The sequence below is a fragment of the Balaenoptera physalus genome (genome assembly GCF_965194825.1).
Source record: "Balaenoptera physalus genome assembly, chromosome: X".
In the NCBI taxonomy this organism is placed as follows: domain Eukaryota; kingdom Metazoa; phylum Chordata; class Mammalia; order Artiodactyla; family Balaenopteridae; genus Balaenoptera; species Balaenoptera physalus.
Window position 1 is genome coordinate 99,722,565 of NC_138903.1, and position 18,055 is coordinate 99,740,619.

Below are 18,055 nucleotides of genomic sequence, written 5' to 3' on the forward strand. Positions count from 1 at the left end.
TACCAGCCCCTCTCCCATTGCCCAGTCCCTTGCCAGTTTTGCCACGTCAGAATGATGGGGGCCTTACTTTCTTGCATCTCGGAATCAAGCCAGACATATTGTGGTGCCGAGTCGGTTGTTTTCTGTTTTAAGCACCAGGCTCCCCGGTGGGCACTGGCATCTTTGCGTCTGCTCGCATAGCAGGCTGCCTCTTGACCCTCCAGGTCTACTGGGAGACTGAGTTGGCATCAGCAAACTGCTTTACCCATAATTCATTTCTGTAATACTGCACTCCAGACACCTGAAGCAAAGTGTCCTGCTGCCACCACCACCAGGCAAAACTGAATCATGTGCAGACACCAACGCCCCAGGCTGCTGGCTAAGAATAAGATAAGCTCAAAATAACCTGCACTATCCCCAGCGGACCTTGTTGCCTGCCAGCCTCCTCTTTATCACTGCCTACAACTGGCTGAAGAGCCAGGTAGACAACTAGTTCCTGAGCCCTGAAATAATATTGACAACAGAGATAAATCTCCTGCCTGGGTTAGAGGCTCATCAAAGCTGAAGGAAAAGATGTTCAATCATTCTGGCACTTTCTCAGCTGCACTCAGGATTTCTAGTATGGGCTTCAGATTTTGGACCTCCCCAGTTCAGCTGGGTGGTGTGTGTATGTGAGTAGTGGAGGTTCGAACAGGGTGGGAGAGGTAATAGGCTTAGTGGCAGGGGAGAACCAGGAGGTCTGTGCCCATGAGCTCAGAGCTGCATTCTTGTACCCAGGCCCCTGGTCTCTATGAATAGACCGATACTCAGGCTGTCTGAATGACAACTACAGTTAAGATGTGCCTGGTTAGTGGGAAGCAAAGGTTGCTAAGGATGGGGGCACCTCTCTGCCCATGAGAAGTCACACTACTCTATACCACCTCCTCCAGATCTGGGGGTACCTTTTCTAAGAGTGAACATAAAGCAGGGGGTGAAGGCTTTGGTGTTTCCTAATCTGAGTCCCACCTATTGAACAATCTGACAGCTGAGCGCTCCCAGGGCCCTGACTCACCACTCTCATGGTTTCCCTCAACTTTCACCTCAGAAGAGGTATTTTCCTCCTCTTAGTGCCTAATGGTGGTACCATAGGATGGATTAAGTACTTGACTCTACCCAGCTAAAAGGAAGTTGGTACTGGTTCTTCTAGGATTAGAAGACTTATCAATAACAAGAAGTAGGGATGTATGGGTAGGGATGTATGGGTAAGACAGGAGACCTTACTGACCTTAAATGACCTGTGATATCAAAACCAGGGATTCTCAATAGGAACAGGGAGCAAAGCAGTAGAGCGTGAATATTATGAAAAATATGCCAAGGTTATTATGATCCTCACCTTTAACTTTATATCCATGCATTAGCAAGTTACTCTTATTAATTTCCTAATTCACTGAAGAGACAAAAATGGCCCAGATAAGTAACATGACCTCCAAAAGGTCACCTAGCTGAGAGCCATGCCAGAACCTGCCTGTATTCTCAAGTTCTTACGTACCCATCACTGTTGACCCACTTAAACCTCTGACCATGAGAATAAGTGACTTAAAGCAACCATCATCCAGCACTGAGAACCAGGGCTTGCAAGCAATCTTCCTTGACACGAGTATTAATCAGCTCAGGCTACCATAACAAAATGCCACAGACTGGGTGGCTTAAACAATAGAAATTTATTTTCTCACAGTTATGGAGGTTAGAAGTCCAAGATTAAGGTGTCAGCAGGATTGACTTCTCCTGAGGTCCCTTTCCTTAGCTTGCAGATGACCACCTTCTTGCTCTGCTTACGTGGCCTATTCTTTTATGCACGCGCCTCCTGGTGTCTCTTCCTTTTTTTTGGTAAGGACACTAGTCCTATTGGATTAGGGCCCTACCCCATGATCTTATTTATCCTTAATTACCTCTCTAAAGGCCCTATCTCCAGATAGAGTCAAATTGGGAGTTAGGGCTTAAACATATGAATTTTGGGGGGGCACAAGGTCAGTCCAAAACAACATGAAAACTCTGTGACAACTGGGTACAAAGAATATTTATCCCCGCTCACCCTGCATCTATGCAACTGCATTTCAATCTTCCTTCCCAACCCCATGCCACAAAGAACCTTCCTCCACACCTCTATAACCATCACTGCTGCTTCCACAAGTCACATTCCTTCCACTCTTCTCCAGCCCCAAAACACCCTGTCCCCAGTTCTTCTGTCTGGTCCTGGGGCTATGTCTTCTGCATGTATTTTTCATATATGGCTTCTGTGCTCCCCAGAAACCCTATTAGCTCCTTAAGGGCATAGCCCAAATGTCCTGTTTCTTTTGGAGCCCAAGGACAGGTAGCAAATATCTGGGCGCACAGAGGGCACACGTACTAAAACCACCTTATGCCCTGTTTAATGACATTACATGAAATGACAGTAAATGTCACAGCACTCCAGAAATGTTGACTAAGTGACTGCCGAGGGACAGGAACAGGGCCACCTCGTCCTCCTTTCTGCTCCCTTTTTTAGTCTTTTCCAAACACCATGGAAAAGGTCTTGCTCTCTGCTTCTGTTAGACAGTTCTATTTTCTGCCCTTACACTCTAGGCAGTGAGAAACTCAAATAAGAATAAAGGGCATTTATCTCACTCCGAGAGGCTGAGGGTTTTTTTTTTTTTTTTTTTTTGCTGCTGCTGCAGCTCTGGGGCTCTTACCCTCCCAAACCAAACAGCTAAATGACAAAAAATGAAATTAGGAATAGGGGGCAGGGGAAGGGAAGGAAGGAGGAAGAAAGGAAAGGAACGGAGGTAGAAGGGAAAGCCAAGCCAACATTACAGCGCCATGCTGCCCTGCCTGCTGAGAACAGGAAGGGAGCTACCTTCTACGAAGCACCTGTAAATAGAGCCTTTGTCTGATCATGTTAAAAGCGTAACTTCATCATCTGGTTCCTCATCAACCCAAGAATGAGGGCAGCAAGTGCCTAGTGGTTTATTTTTACCTCTGATATCACATCCCAGATCCCAGAGGGAGCCCAGCCTGCCTTATTTAAGACCACACAACGTTGCTATTAAACTCGTGTGTGCCTGAGCGACCCTTCCTATCTGCTGTAGGGGAAGAGAGAACCAAAGCTGAACCTTGGCTGTCTGGCCCTTGTCTTCCAGCCAGTAGTTTAATAGTAGCAGTGAACCAGAGAAGAGGCTCAGTGACACTCCAAGCCCGGTGAGCACATTGAGCAATTGCGCCTGGCCCAGTGAGCTGATTTGTCACCAGTTAACAGGTCTGGAGTACTTACTGGACACGAGACTTTGCATTAGGGACAGTGGGCCTTTTCCACGGAGACGACATGATCTACACCTTCAGGAGCTCCATGATCCTGGGACAAAATTAATTCATTAACATATTAGTTGTTATTGCTGCCTAACAAATCACCATCAACTCTGTGGCTTAAAATAATACCCATTTATTAGTGCCCAATTCTGTAGGTCAGAAGTGCAGCATGGTGTGACGGGAACCTCTGCTCAGGGTCTTACACGCTGTCAGCTGAGCTGCATTCTCATCTGGAAGCCCCGGGCTCTCTTCCAGAGTCGAGTTCCTTGCAGTTACAGCACTGAGGTCCCTGTCTCTGGGCTGTCAGCCACGGGGCCACTCTCTGCTCCCAGAGGCCCCTTCCATATTCAAACCGGCAACAGCATTTCCCATCCTTTTCATGCTTCGACTATCTCTAACTTCCCCTTCTGCCTTTCCTTTCTGCCACCAGCTGAAAAAAGTTTTCTGCTTTTATGGGCTCATGTGAGTAGATTAGGCTCACTGGGATAATCGCCCTAACTAAAGGTCAGCTGTGCCATATAATAATATAATCACAGGAGTGATATCTCATTATATTAGAAGCTCAAACTGGATGTATTTTTAGAATTCTTCCTACCACAAGTAATAAAAGGACACTTGTATATGTGTGTGCACCCACATCCACTCTTTTCCCTTCCCTCTTCACCATTCACAGTCTTGCAGACCTGTGAGTCCATAAATCAATACACTTCCAGGATCTAGCAATAGTCAGAATTTTCCCCAACCTCTCCTTTTTTTTTGGTATGATTTTGGAAATAGATCTTACTGTTCCCATCACTTCAGTACTAGTGCAGTCCTTGACTTTAGACCACAAAAGGGTGAATTTACAGTTATGGTAGAGTATTACCTTGAGAGCAAATTCTCCCTCTTGGTTGGTCAGAAGAATGGAAACTGTTTTGTTGTTGTTGGTTTTACAGAAGTGCTCAGTGGTGTGTAGCAGTGGGTGGTGACCATTTACATTTCACAAGTTCCCTGAAACCCCAAATCTCTTCGAGCTGCTGATTTTGAAAGTACTTCCACTTATCTAAATGCTCATGATTTTTCTATTATTTAGAAATAAAATAGGTTTCTGGCTATTGTCACATTTGATGGTCTAAAATACAAATTCAAAAAGAAAATTGTGCACAAGTGAAGACGTGAAAGCAGGATATGTTAAAGTTATGGTGCAGCTGGGAATCAGGTTGAACAGAGGGCTACTGCCCATGCATTGCTGTGATTTCCAGAAGAAAAGGGACGTGCATTATTCTTCAGAACCCAACCCAATAGAAATATGATTATGTTTGAATGGTAGTATGCCAGACCTGCAAATGACAATAGTCCTTGAAACTTAAGGTGTGAGAGGATTCTAGCCTAAAAGCAACCAGGGAAAGATAAATTACTGAGGATGGCCCTCATATATACCTTCAGCCTATATCTGAGTTATTCTTTATACTTATGCATATATAACATGGATATTTACATGGATTCTTTTGAGCTTCCCAACTACTCTGTAAAAGGAATGGCTATGCAAAAAAAGGAAAAAAAAAACCTCTTTCTAAATTTGCTAATTGAAAACAACCTTAGTCTGGCAAGAGTTTAGAGTTAGGAAGACAATTTTGTTGTTAATGAGTTAATGGTCTACACTACTGCTGACTCAGACCTAAAAGCATGGTGTGGAGATGTGCTCGTCCTGGCTGAGAGAGCAAAACTGTGAAAGAGCTTAGAGATCTGTGGGGAAGTATACTGTCAGAGAAAGGAAAGCTTGCATAACAATGAGATAGGTCCTTTTTCCTAGGTTGTATTCCAAAGAGTTCAGAGTTTGGTTCAGGATCCTGGAATGCTACTGAGTCAGAATTTTGTATAAATAATGAGAGCGTGTCTGACCTAGAAAAGAGAGATGAAGTGTATAAAGTTCAGCCAAAAAGACCTTTGCATTTGGGCTCAGGGAGCAAGGAAGCTGAGACAGAAATGTGGCATTAGACTGGGGGAAATAAAGACTTTACTCTTAAAGGACGCACACAAACTCTCACATGCTCCAGGACCCAGGGCAAAAGCAGTAATTGGATAGGAAGCTGGGTCAGACCTACCTGCTGGTCTTGGAGGGTCTCCCGGAGAGGTAGGAGGCAACTGCAGCTCATCCTGGGAACATAGACACTGGCGGCAACCATTTTCGCGAGCTCCTTCTACCACGGGGGTACTGGTGCTCCTCCCTCTAGCTTATTAACCCCAGGACCAAGCCCTACCCTGGCCCAACAGCCTGCAGGCACCAGTGCTGTGATGCCTCAGGCCAACTAACTAGCTGGGGAGGGACACATCCCCAGCCATCAGCAGACAAGCTACCTAGACCCCCTGAGCCCACAGCTGCCAACTCTGGACATGGCCCTGCCCACCAGAGGGCCCAGGACCCAGCTCCACCCACCAGGCCAGAATCCCCTGGGCCCTGGCCCCGCCCTCCAGGAAGCTTATTCTAGCCTCTGGACCAGCTTCACCCACTAGGGGGCAGACACCAGACACAAGAAAACCACAGTCCTACAGCCTGTGGACCCAGCCTGCTTATCAGTAGGCCAGACCCTGCCCTTAGACCAGCTGCGCCCGGATACCTTTCATTTTGGCCGACTAGCAAGCCAATTAGCAGGCCAATACAAGCTTCGGGACACTCCAGACCCCATACCCAACTGTGTCAAGAAGTTCCCCCTCCCCACCACCAGTGATTTGACACCTACTCTGGTTACCCCAGGCCCTGCAACCAGACTTTAGGACCCAGTTCTGCCTGCCAGTAATCCAGCACTAACCCCAGGACCTGGCTTCACCCACCAATGGGTGGGCAACAGCCCCAGAATCTTCTGGACACTGACTCTGCCCACTAGTAAGCCAGCACTAGCCTAGAGTTATTACTTTGGGAGTCATCAATATTTAAGTCAGTGGTTCTCAATCACAGCTGCACATCAAAATCACATAGTGACCTATAAAATTTATATATGTCCAGGCCTTACCCTAAACCAATTAAATTAGAACCTCTGAAAGTGGGCCTAGGCATTAGCAGTTTTAACTCTCCAGCTGATTCCAATTTGCAATCACCGTTGAGAACCACTGGCATAGATCAGTGCTTCTCAAACTTTAATGGATATGAATCACCTGGGGATTTTGCTAAAAGGCAGATTATGATTCAGTACACCTGGGGTGGGGCCCAAGATCCTAAATCTCTAATGCACTCCCATGTTTTTGGACTATAGCTCACACTTTGAGTAGCAAGGGTATAGATAATATTTAAAGCCATGAAATTGGATGAACTCATCAAGGGAGTGGGTATAGACAGAGAAAATGCAAGAACAGTTATTGTTTTTCTTTGTCAACAGTTGGGACCAGGCAGATTATTAAATTTAACAAGGATTAATTAAGATTTTGTCAGACAAATAAATATATTACAGGGTGAGCAGGGGGCAAAAGAGTGGCACATTTATTCAAGAGGTGATTACACTGATGAACTATGGACTTTGGATTGGGTAAGTAGGATGGGATCCAAGAGTTGATAGAGTGGGGATATTAAAAAACATGAGCTGAAAGAATAAGAAGTGTGGTCAGGAATGGGAGGCTGGAAATCTGGATTTTGGTGATGGTGCACTTATTGCCAATGTCAAAAGTGGGAGCAGCAGAGCTTGAATGGAAGAAAAATATCATCGGAGGTAAGGAAGTCAAAGAACTGAGAGGCCAAGAAGTTGGCAGAGTGGTTCATGTGGATGTTAAAGTTTCCAAAAGGATGACAGAAATAGGAATAAAAAAAAAGAAAGTGAGCCAGGTGCTGAAGTCTTCAATGAATGAGAGATGACAAGGGGGTCAGAAGATGATGTCAACAATGAAGATGCAATACTATGGTCTAGCAGCCCCCAGAGATTCTGACTCAGTTGGACTGGGGTGGGACATAAGCATCAAACTTTAAAAAAAAATCTTCTCAGAGCAATCTAATGTGAACCAGGATTCAAAATTACTGTGTTAGAATAATCAGTGCAAAATGAAAGGTATTGGGCCACTGGATAGTACATGCTTTCTATAGATCCTGGGGAGTGCAAAGGCCAACAGCAGATAGGAGATGCTGTCTTAGAAAGTTTTGTAAACTCAGAGAAGTAACTTGCCCAAGGACACATAGCTTGGAAATGTCTGGGCTGGGATTCAAACCCTGATCTGTCTGACTCCAAAACCAAACCTGAACTGTTTTCACTTTACCATGTTGTCTGGGGTGGGGTGGGGGGGGTAGTATTTTAGCTTTATATACAAAGAGATATCTCAGAAAAAAAATACAAAGTTTCCCCAAATGGGATTCTGATAGGCCACAGTGGAGGGAGGCAATGTGTCTCTGGAATGATTCCCATGTTTACCTCTTCATCTACCCCTCTTTATTCCCCTTGATCTTTCTACCAGCTTTGTTTCCTTTCTGTAGTTGCCACCACCTCTTCAGGAAGTAGAGGCACTACATGAAAAGGAGCCAACATCATGGGCTGCCCTCATGGATGCCAGGTGGCCTTGATGCCCTCCTCTCCCAAGTACTGTTCTCTGGAGCCTCCTTTCTGGAGAGGGAGGAAGGACCAGGATACAGTGCTGCAGTCAAAACCAAGCATTTTGTCTCCCCCTACTTCTGCCTCCTGACATATCAGCAACTCTGTATAATGAAAATCTAAACCATTTGTGTGCACACATAGCAACTGTTTATTTGCTGTTAGCTTTGAAGACTCAGTGGGGGTTCGATGCCTTTAGAGAAGAGATCAGCACTGGGAGAGTCTAATCTCATAAGTAGACGAAATGAAAATTGAAGCTGAAAATACATCTCTCTATATCTGAAAGAGAGGCCAGTAATAAATATCCTTCAACTGCGGCCCCCTCCAGATCAGAAAATGCTTTTAAACCAGGGACACAGAGCAGAGATGACTCCTTGTAAGGGTGTTGCCTTCTGTCTGCTAAGAAAGCTTTACTAGCTCTGGTTAGAGATTGATGGTGAGTTCTAGAAATAGCACAACTTTCCCTTCAAGCCACAAAGTGTGTTGCCTGCCATCTTTTACAAAATGCATTCACTATTAGTTCTCTTGAAACTTCCATTTTTTTTCCTCACCGACAGACTGCCTTGGGACTAAATACAATCCTGAAGCTTCTCCACATTAGTATTTCTACCAAGAGTGAATGCCAGATTGAAGACAGTGTCCCTATCACATTATGAGGGGCCAGAACTCCCTCTTAGTCCAACTCGTTGGACAATTTATAAAGCCTCTGCTTGCTTCTTCATCCCCTCATCCAACCCAAAACTCATATTACCACCTACTCTTGCAGAAGCTCAGAGGCCAGAGCCTGTCCATATTGGTTCAGGGCACATGCCCCTGCAAGGCGGGAACCCACTGCCTGGAAGTCATCAGCATCTGAAAATCAATGGAGGCAGCTACTGCCCTGGGAACAGGGATAATGAGAGGTGACATTAGGGAGAAGGCATCACTCAAGACAGACCTGAATGACCTGACACTTGCAGTATACCAAGGGCCACCCAAAGTGGAGAAATTGTAACCCTACAGACACAGAGACATGCCAAATGGGTGAGTACTGTCCATCTGACATTCTTTCCTGAGGGAATATCCTGCTAAATAGACTCTTAAGAAATAATCATTTGGTTTTGAGCTAGGCTGGGTGAATAGCCTCCCACCTCTCACCCCTCTACACACAAGCTCTAAGTGGTTCCAAGAGTCAGAAAGGACCCATGGTTAAGCACCCGATCTGTGTGCACAGGTGGGGAGCATGCCAGCCAGCCAGGTATGGGACAGACCACCATCTCTGAGATCCTCACTTTGCTCCTTCAGCCCTCCCCTGACCCATGGGCTCTCCTTCCTCTCTGCTTAACAGCAGCCAGAGGAGGCAGGCTTAGCTTCCAAGAGCCTGCTCTAGGCCACAGGGGAAAAAAACAGGCTAGTCAGACATCTATGCAGAAACAATGCTTGGCAGGAAAGAAACCAGACACAGGCAGGGAGGAATTTGAATTCAAATTGAACAAGGGGCTGGATCCCTCTTTGAATATAAGCCCCTGCAGGCCTGGTTTCTTCACAGGAAAAAAAATCCCTTTTAAATCCTCTCCCCTTTCCCTGGAAGAGGAGAGAAACATGCCAGCTAATACCTTATGCAAGGTGACAGTCATTTAAAATGGTTCTTTTGAATTAACCCCTTCCTGCTCAGTCTCCTCTCTAGGGTATAACTACTTTACAGTGTGTTCAGGTATCTGGGCTACGGAGGGCAGCAAAGCATTGACTTCCCGGGAAGCAATGTGTAAGGGAAGCAATGTGTAGCATCGGGAGCTGAGAAAACTCACTGAGCTGTTATTTTCCATTTGCCGCTCACACCCCCAAGGTCCATTCTCTGCCCTTCTCCTCCATGCTCTGTGCCAAAGGAGACTGACCTCAACGGACTGTAGCAACTGCCTTTTTTGCCAGCTGGCATCTGGCTGGGTCTGGCTAATGGTGGGCATTGGGAGGAGATCAGAGAGCGGGAAGAGAGGGAGATAAAATTTTGTGCCCCTGTCTGCCTCCTAGCTGTGTTACATTTGGGCGGAGTTCACACTGTGCTACCTAAAGACACAGCTCCTATCAGGCAGCCCCTCTTGCATGGCTACAGTTCTTGCTGGGTTCCAATAACACAGTTACTTCCCCTTGTCCCTTCAGTCTTTGGGGTGAAAACAGCTCCCCGCCATGCCTCGCCTCTGTATGCCTCACCATCGCTGTATATTCCTTGAATTTTACCCACACCACCATAAATAGCCCCTTCATTAAGCTCAGCTAGGTAAACTCCTTGAGTATACCATCTCTTTCCTGCCAATACCCTGACTTAAACACTTATATCACTTTCACAAATCCTATCCCACAGAATTCCAGAAGGTTCCCTAGCCTGAGAAGAAAGATCACCTGATCCGACTGCCTTTTCGAAAGAGACTGATCAGCATTTCCTCAAACACCTGACATATTCTCCCTACATCGAGCTCTCCTAAATTACGGTTGCATTATTGTGCCTACACAATAAAAATGAAGTTTGAGCCAGTTCCATTTTTGTTTTACCTGTTCTTAGTCATCTGTCTTGGGGAGAGGGGATGCTGCAAACCTAATTACATTGCTTTCCTCCCAGTGAGCTATGTTCAACTTGCTTTACCTTAAACACTCAATCCAGTTCTATGGGGAAGATAATACTTGACATGAATCCGATCATCAGTTCCTTACTATCTGTTATTCCTATGGTATTCCCCATCTCGGTGATAGCCCACATCTCAGAGTGATCAGAGCAAAATTTTTACTTGTCCTCACCTACCATATCCATTAGACATCAAGTGCCATGGGATCTACTTCCTAGATATCTTTTTGAAATGTTAATATGCTCTATTTAACCCAATATACCCAAAATATTATCATTTCAACACTTACTCAGTATAAAATTATTAATAAGATATTTTAATTCTGGTATGTAACAAAATATTCTAAATATCTTCTTTCAAATTCATCCATTTGCTCCAGCTCCGCAGTCACTATCTTAGTTCAGGACTTGATTTTCTTACACCTAGATTTTTGAAATATCTATAGTCTTTCCCTATTTTCTTCCATTCTCCTCACATTAGTCAAACTGATCTTTGAAAAACACAAATACGTTCACATCACTTCCCTTTCAATGGCCCTCCTTTAGGATAAAATCCAAACTCCTTATCCTAGTGTAGAAGATCCCATTGGTATTTCCCTTTTCAGCTTCAGCTTCTGCCTCCTCCCCTTTCTCACCTCTGTTCATCATTCTTGTGATGGGGCCATGTTTTCTCATGTCTCCATGCCCTGCTTTCCACGTTCCCTTGTATGGTACACACTTAGCCTTTGCTGACTAACTCCCCCTATTCATCTCTCAGACTCATCTTAGACATCATCTTTTCTAGAAATCTTTCCCATGAACCCCTTCACCCCAAGTTGGTTTAATAGCCCCTCTATGTGATCCTTTAGCCCCCAGCCCTTCACCTGGTAGCATTTAACACACTGTTTGGCAATTATTTATCTACATGTCTGTCAATACCCTATCACTTTTAGGGTGAGAAACTGTATCTTTTTTTCCCCCAGTACTTAGCATAGAATGTGGCATACAGTAGGATATTCAAAAAGTGTGTCCTGAATGAGTGATTAAATGAATGAATGCGCTCATGAATGGAGTGTATGCTTGAATTCACTTACCTGCATAAGGCCGATATACGGACCCTGACCCTTCTTGGGATGGCATGTAACTAATGAGAACATTTTTTGCCATTTCTCTCCTTCCAGGTAGGGCTGTACCGGGCTGTACTGAAACCACTCTGGAGTGATTAAGAATAGAAAGAGATGAGCTGGCCTTTTGAGTCATAGGCCCTCCCTAGTCCCTAAAGCTATAGTTATGGAACAATAGAGCTAGTCTGAATTAATTAGGGAGGAGTGGGGGAGACAAATTCTGTCCCTGAGAGACACTAAGTTCTTCTACACCATCCATCAGCCTTGAGCACAGATGGGATGGAGGCCAAGCCTAAAAATACATCAGCCTTAGGTGACATCAGGACTCTGTTCTTTTATGTCTAATTCACCCCAGATGGAAGGGAAAGCACTTGATGAGTAGTCTTTGAAACAAGTGGAGAAATGTGTATCATGCTAGGAATGACTACAGGGGCAAAAGGCCACTGTGGATTTCCTTGTCAATAAAAACGAACTCTAATAGGAATTTCAATAAGGAGCCAGAAGAAACATCCTTGTCATCATCATTCTGAACTTGTGTTTATTGTGCACACAACAAATGCTAGTCTCTGCTCAGAACATTTGATGAACACCATTTCTGTATCTATAAGGGACTAGGGAATACTTGCCACTATTTTGATGCCAGTCACCCAGCCAGAACACAAAATGAACTTTTATGAATACTCTAAAGCATAATGAGGAAGGGGTCTTAGACTATATGCAAACATCCTTGATTAGTGTTTTCCCCATTGGGACTCACCCTCCCCATAAGCTTGCTCACAACCGGCAAGGAAGAAAAACAGGAAAAAAGAGGACGAGTCAAGGTATAGTCCTGAGAAAGTCACAAAAATTGGGGCAGTGGCACTCCATAGATGTTTGGAGATGGCAATAAGTACCAGGCATGACCAAAGGAATGGAGAGGTAAGAGCCATCCCTGTCCATCTCATGGCCCCTTCATGCACAAGTGTTTTTACCCAAACTTTAAGCTTTGGGGTAAGTGATAGGAGCTGTAGAACTCTGAAGAGCTGCTTGACTGTGCAGTTACCTTTCAACTGAGGATCTTTCTTATTATTTTGTATGAAGGAGCACTTTGGGAGTTGGGGGCTAGTGGGCATTCACCAGCTAGGTAAACATTTGAGAGAATTATTGTTCTTTTTTTTGGCCACACCGTAGGATCTTAGTTCCCCAACCAGGCATCGAACCTGCGTCCCCTGCATTGGAAGCACGAAGTCTTAACCACTGGACCGCCAGGGAAGTCTGAGAATTATTGTTCTTGATGAATTTTGTAAAGAGCCACTGACCCACTGGTTTAAGGGAAACCAAAAATGAATGACTGGGGAGTTAAAAAGCATGCAAACACTGGGTTACACTACTGGCAAGTGGGTAGGAACTGGCCTAGTCTTAGTACCTCTTTTCAAGGCTCCCTTCCCTCCTCTTTCCCACCCTCTCCAATCTTCTGCTAAAGCTCAAGGTTTGAGGCAGTGGTCAAGCTCCATGGCATAAGAATTGGTGTTCCTCATGATGCTCTCCACCAACATGACAGGCTTGGGGTGTCTTCCAGCAAAGCAAGAGAGCCAGGTGCAGATCAACATGGCTGCAGCTGCGCCACCTCCAGCACAGTAATACGCCCAGCCAAGCCGACAGGTACCTGTGGAAACAGGGACAGAGACATGAGGGTTAGAGTGTCTTCTCATACATTCTCTTTGAGATGTTAGGGTTAAAGTGAGAGTAGGAAACAGTGAATGCGACTGGGCTTACTCTTTCCTCCCTTGCTGATGGCTGGTATTAGCTTTAGCAAGAGGTTATAAAATTTTATTCTGTTACAGTAGGAACCTGGGGGTGGTGTTGGTGGTGGCAGTGGTGGTGATGCTAATGACATGATGACAAGAACGACTTGATCAAGTGTCAAGAACTATGCTAAGCTCTTTAGACATATACTTCATTGATCATTATAGTAACTCTATGAGTTAGCTACTCTTATTATCCCTGTTGTATACAAGATGAGGCAACCAAGGCACAGGTTAAGTTAATTGTGAAAAATCACACAGAAAGTGGTAGAGTCGGGATATAAACCCTGGCTCATCTTGACTCTGAAGCTTCACAGTTTTAACCACACTGATATATTACAGTTCATGGACTGTTTTCAAAGAACTATATCCTGTAGCATCAGGAAATTTGCAGGCAAAATCAAATCCCTTGCTCCGGACCACGTGTCTCTATCCTAACCTAATTTTTCAACATCCAGGGAGGAAATATGCGTTGGAATCAAGGCCAAGCTTCTAAGGGGTAGTTTCAGTTTGAAGGATAATGGGAAAGGTCACCTGCTCAAAAATATCCACCCCACAACTTATCATTCATTCTACCAGAGGTAGATTCTTTCCTTTGAAGTGTTTGAGTTTTTTCAGAGATCCGTCAGAAAAGGTCACTGCCCAAAGAAAGAGAGCTATTATATTACAAGGGATCAGAATAATAAATAACCGCTAAAATCAAGTGCTTAAGCAAATAGTACGCCAGAAATTGGAGTAGATGTCCAGTGATACAAAATTGCAGAGGAATTCTGAGAAAAAAAGGTGGGCAGTGACTTTCACCTACCTCACTGTCTTGCAGAAAGTGAGCCCTGCCTATAGTCAGTCAGGTGGGGATGTCAAGACTGATCTTCATGACAATGTACTTTTTTTATTAAAGTATAGTTGATTTACAAGATTATATTAGTTTCAGGTGTACAACATAGTGACTCAGTATTTTTACAGATTATACTCCATTAAAAGTTATTATAAGATAATGGCTATAATCCCCTGTGCTATAGAATATATCCTTGTTGCTTCTCTCTTTTATACACAGTAGTGTGTAGCTCTTAATCCCATACCCCTGTCTTGTCTCTCCCCTCTTTTCTCTCCCCACTGGTAACAAAGTTGGTATTCCATATCTGTGAGTCTGTTTCTGTTTTGCCATGTACGTTCATTTGTATTATTTTTTTAGATTCCACATATAAGTGATACCATACAGTATTTGTCTTTCTCTGTCTGACAGACCACTAAGCATAATATTCTCTAGGTCCATCCATGTATCTGCAAATGGCAGAATTTCATTCTTTTTTATGATGGAGTAATATTCCACTGTATGTATATGTATGTATGTATGTATATATATATCACATCTTCTTTATCCATTTATCTGTTGATGGACATTTGGGTTTCTTCCATATGTTGTCTATTGTAAATAGTGCTGCTATGAACATTGGGGTGCACGTATCTTTTTGAACTAGTGGTTTTGTCTTTTCCTGATATATACCCAGGAGTGGAATTGCTGGGTCATATAGTAGTTTTTTGAGGACTCTCCAAACTGTTTTCCATAATGTCTAAAGCAATTTCTATTCCCACCCACAGAGTACAAGTGTTCCCTTTTCTCTATATCCTCACCAACATTTGTTATTTGTAGACTTTTTGATGATAGCCATTCTGACAGGTATGAGGTGATGTCTCATTGTTTGTTTGACTTGAATTTCTCTGATAATTAGCAATATTGAGTACATTTTCATGTGCCTGTTGGCCATCTGTATGTCTTCTTTGGGAAAATGTCTATTCAGATCTTCTGTACAATTTTGACGGGGTCGTTTCTTTTTATGATATTAAGTTATATGAGCTATTTGTATATTTTGGATATTAACCACTTGTAGGTCATATCATTTGCAAATATTTTCCTCCATTTCATAGGTTGTCTTTTTATTTTGTTGGTAGTTTCCTTTGCTGTGCAAAAGCTTTTAAGTTTAATTAGGTCCCATTTGCTTATTTTTGCTTTTATTTCTTTTGCCTTGGGAGACAGATACAAAAAAGACATTGCTACAATTTATGTCAAAGAGTGTTCTGCCTATGTTCTCTCCTAGGAATTTTATGGTTTCAGGTCTTACATTTAGATCTTTAATCCATTTTGAGTTTATTTTTGTATATGGTATGAGGAAATCTTATTGTTTTACATGTAGCAGTCCAGTTTTCCCAGCACCAGTTTTTTTTTTTAACAGTTTACATCTCTTTATTCTCAAAACAGGATCACAAGACATTTGTTATAAGTTACTGGGTAGATTAGTTCTTTTTTTTTTTTAACATCTTTATTGGAGTATAATTGCTTTACAATGGTGTGTTAGTTTCTGCTTCAAAACAAAGTGAATCAGTTATACATATACATATATCCCCATATCTCTTCCCTTTTGCGCCTCCCTATCCCACCCTTCTAGGTGGTCACAAAGCACCGAGCTGATCTCCCTGTGTTATGTGGCTGCTTCCCACTAGCTATCTATTTTACATTTGGTAGTGTATATATGTCCATGCCACTCTCTCACTTTGTCCCAGCTTACCCTTCCCCCTCCCTGTATCCTCAAGTCCATTCTCTAGTAGGTCTGCGTCTTTATTCCCGTCTTGCCCCTAGGTTCTTCATGACCTTTTTTTTTTCTTAGATTCCATACATATGTGTTAGCATACGGTATTTGTTTTTCTCTTTCTGACTTACTTCACTCTGTATGACAGACTCTAGGTCCATCCACCTCACTACAAATAACTCAATTTTGTTTCTTTTTATGGCTGAGTAATATTCCATTGTATATATGTGCCACATCTTCTTTATCCATTCATCTGTTGATGGACACTTAGGTTGCTTCCATGTCCTGGTTATTGTAAATAGAGCCCAGCACCACTTATTAAAGAGACTGTTGTATATTCTTGCCTCCTTTGTCATGAATTAATTGACCATAAGTGTGTGGGTTTATTTCTGGGCACTCTATTCTCTTCCTTTGATCTATGTGTCTGTTTTTGTGCCAGTACCATGCTGTTTGATTATTGTAGCTTTATAGTATAGTCTGAAATCTGGGAGGGTTATACCTCCAGGTTTGTTCTTTTTTCTCAAGATTGCTTTGGCAATTTGGAGTCTTTTGTAGTTCCATATGAATTTTAGGATTACGTGTTCTAGCTCAGTGAAAAATATCATGGGTATTTTAATAGGGATTGCATTAAATCTGTAGATTTCTTTCTTTCTGTGGTATGGCCATTTTAGCAATATTAATTCTTCTAATTCAAGAGCATGAAATAGGTTTCCATTTCTTTGTTCAATTTCCTTCATCAATGTTTTATAGCTTTCAGAGTATAGGTCTTTTACCTCTTTGGTTAAGTCTATTCCTAAGTATTTTATTCTTTTTAATGCAATTTTAAAACTGATTTTTTTTTACTTTCTTTTTCTGATAGTTCATTAACAATGTATAGAAAAGCAACAGATTTCTGTATATTAATCTCATATCCTGCAACTTTATAGAATTCACTTACTAGTTCTAATCGTTTTCTGGTGGAGACTTTAGGGTTATCTCTACGTTGTATCATGTCATCTGTAAGTAGTGACACTTTTACTTCTTTGTTCCAATTTGGATGCTTTTAATTTCTTTTTCTTGTCTGATTGCTGTGGCTAGGACTTCCAATACTATGTTAAATAGAAGCAACAAGAGTGGGCATCCTTGGCTTGTTCCTGAATTTAAAGGAAAGGATTTCAGCTTTTCACTGTTGAGTATGATGTTAGTTGTGGGTTTGCTGTAAATGATCTTTATTATACTGAGATACGTTCGCTCTATACCCACTTTGATGAGAATTTTTATCATGAATGGATATTGAATTTTGTCAAATGTTTTTGCTGCATCTTTTGAGATGATCATGTGGTATTTATCCTTTCTTTAATTAATTCATGTATCACATTGATTGATTTGCGAATATTGAAGCGTTCTTGCATCCCTGGAATAAATCCCACTTGATCACGGTGTATGATACTTTTTATATATTGTTGAATTTGGTTTGCTGATATTTTGTTGAGGATTTTTGCATCTATGTTCATCAAAGATATTGGCCTGTAATTTTCTTTATTTTTAGTATCTTTGTTTGCTTTTGGTATCAGGGTAATGGTGGCCTCATAGAACGAATCTGGGAGTGTTCCCTCCTCTTCAATTTTTTGAATAGTTTGAGAAGGATAGGTATCATCTTTTCTTTATATGTTTGATACAGTAGAATTCCCATGTGAAGCCAACAAGTCCTGGACTTTTGTTTGCAGGAAGTTTTTAAATTACAAATTCAATTTGACTACTAGTGATCAGTCTGTTCAAATTATCTGTTTTTTCTTGATTCAGTCTTGGCAGGTTGTATGTTTCTAGAAATTTTCTTTCCTCTAGGCTGTCTAATTTGTTGGCATATAACTATTCATAATATTCTCATTATTTTTTGTATCTCTGTGGTATCAGTTGTTATTTCTCCTCTTTCATTTCTTATTCTGTTTACCTGGGCCTTCTCTCTTTTCTTCTTGGTGAACAAATTTTATCAGTTTTGTTTATCTTTTCAAAAAATAGATATTGGTTTCATTGATCTTTTCTATTTTTTAATCTTTATTTAATTATTTCTTCTCTGATCTTTATTATTTCCTTCCTCTGCTGACTTCGGGCTTTTTTTGTTTGTTTGTTCTTTTTCTATTTCCTTTAGGTGGTAGGTTAG

At 42.4% G+C, this 18,055-nt stretch overlaps 1 protein-coding gene across 2 annotated transcripts in view; it reads right to left on the reverse strand.

Moving 5' to 3' along the window:
* Positions 1-2,890: 2,890 nt before the first annotated feature.
* The window catches only part of LHFPL1 (LHFPL tetraspan subfamily member 1), a 57,503-nt gene continuing 42,338 nt past the window's right edge, over positions 2,891-18,055 (reverse strand). For both annotated transcript variants that reach the window (XM_082445604.1, XM_082445603.1), the window contains one exon: positions 2,891-13,191. In XM_082445604.1, the coding sequence (XP_082301730.1) occupies positions 13,010-13,191 (182 nt within the window). In that variant the 3' untranslated portion in view covers positions 2,891-13,009. The remainder of the gene's footprint in view (positions 13,192-18,055) is intronic.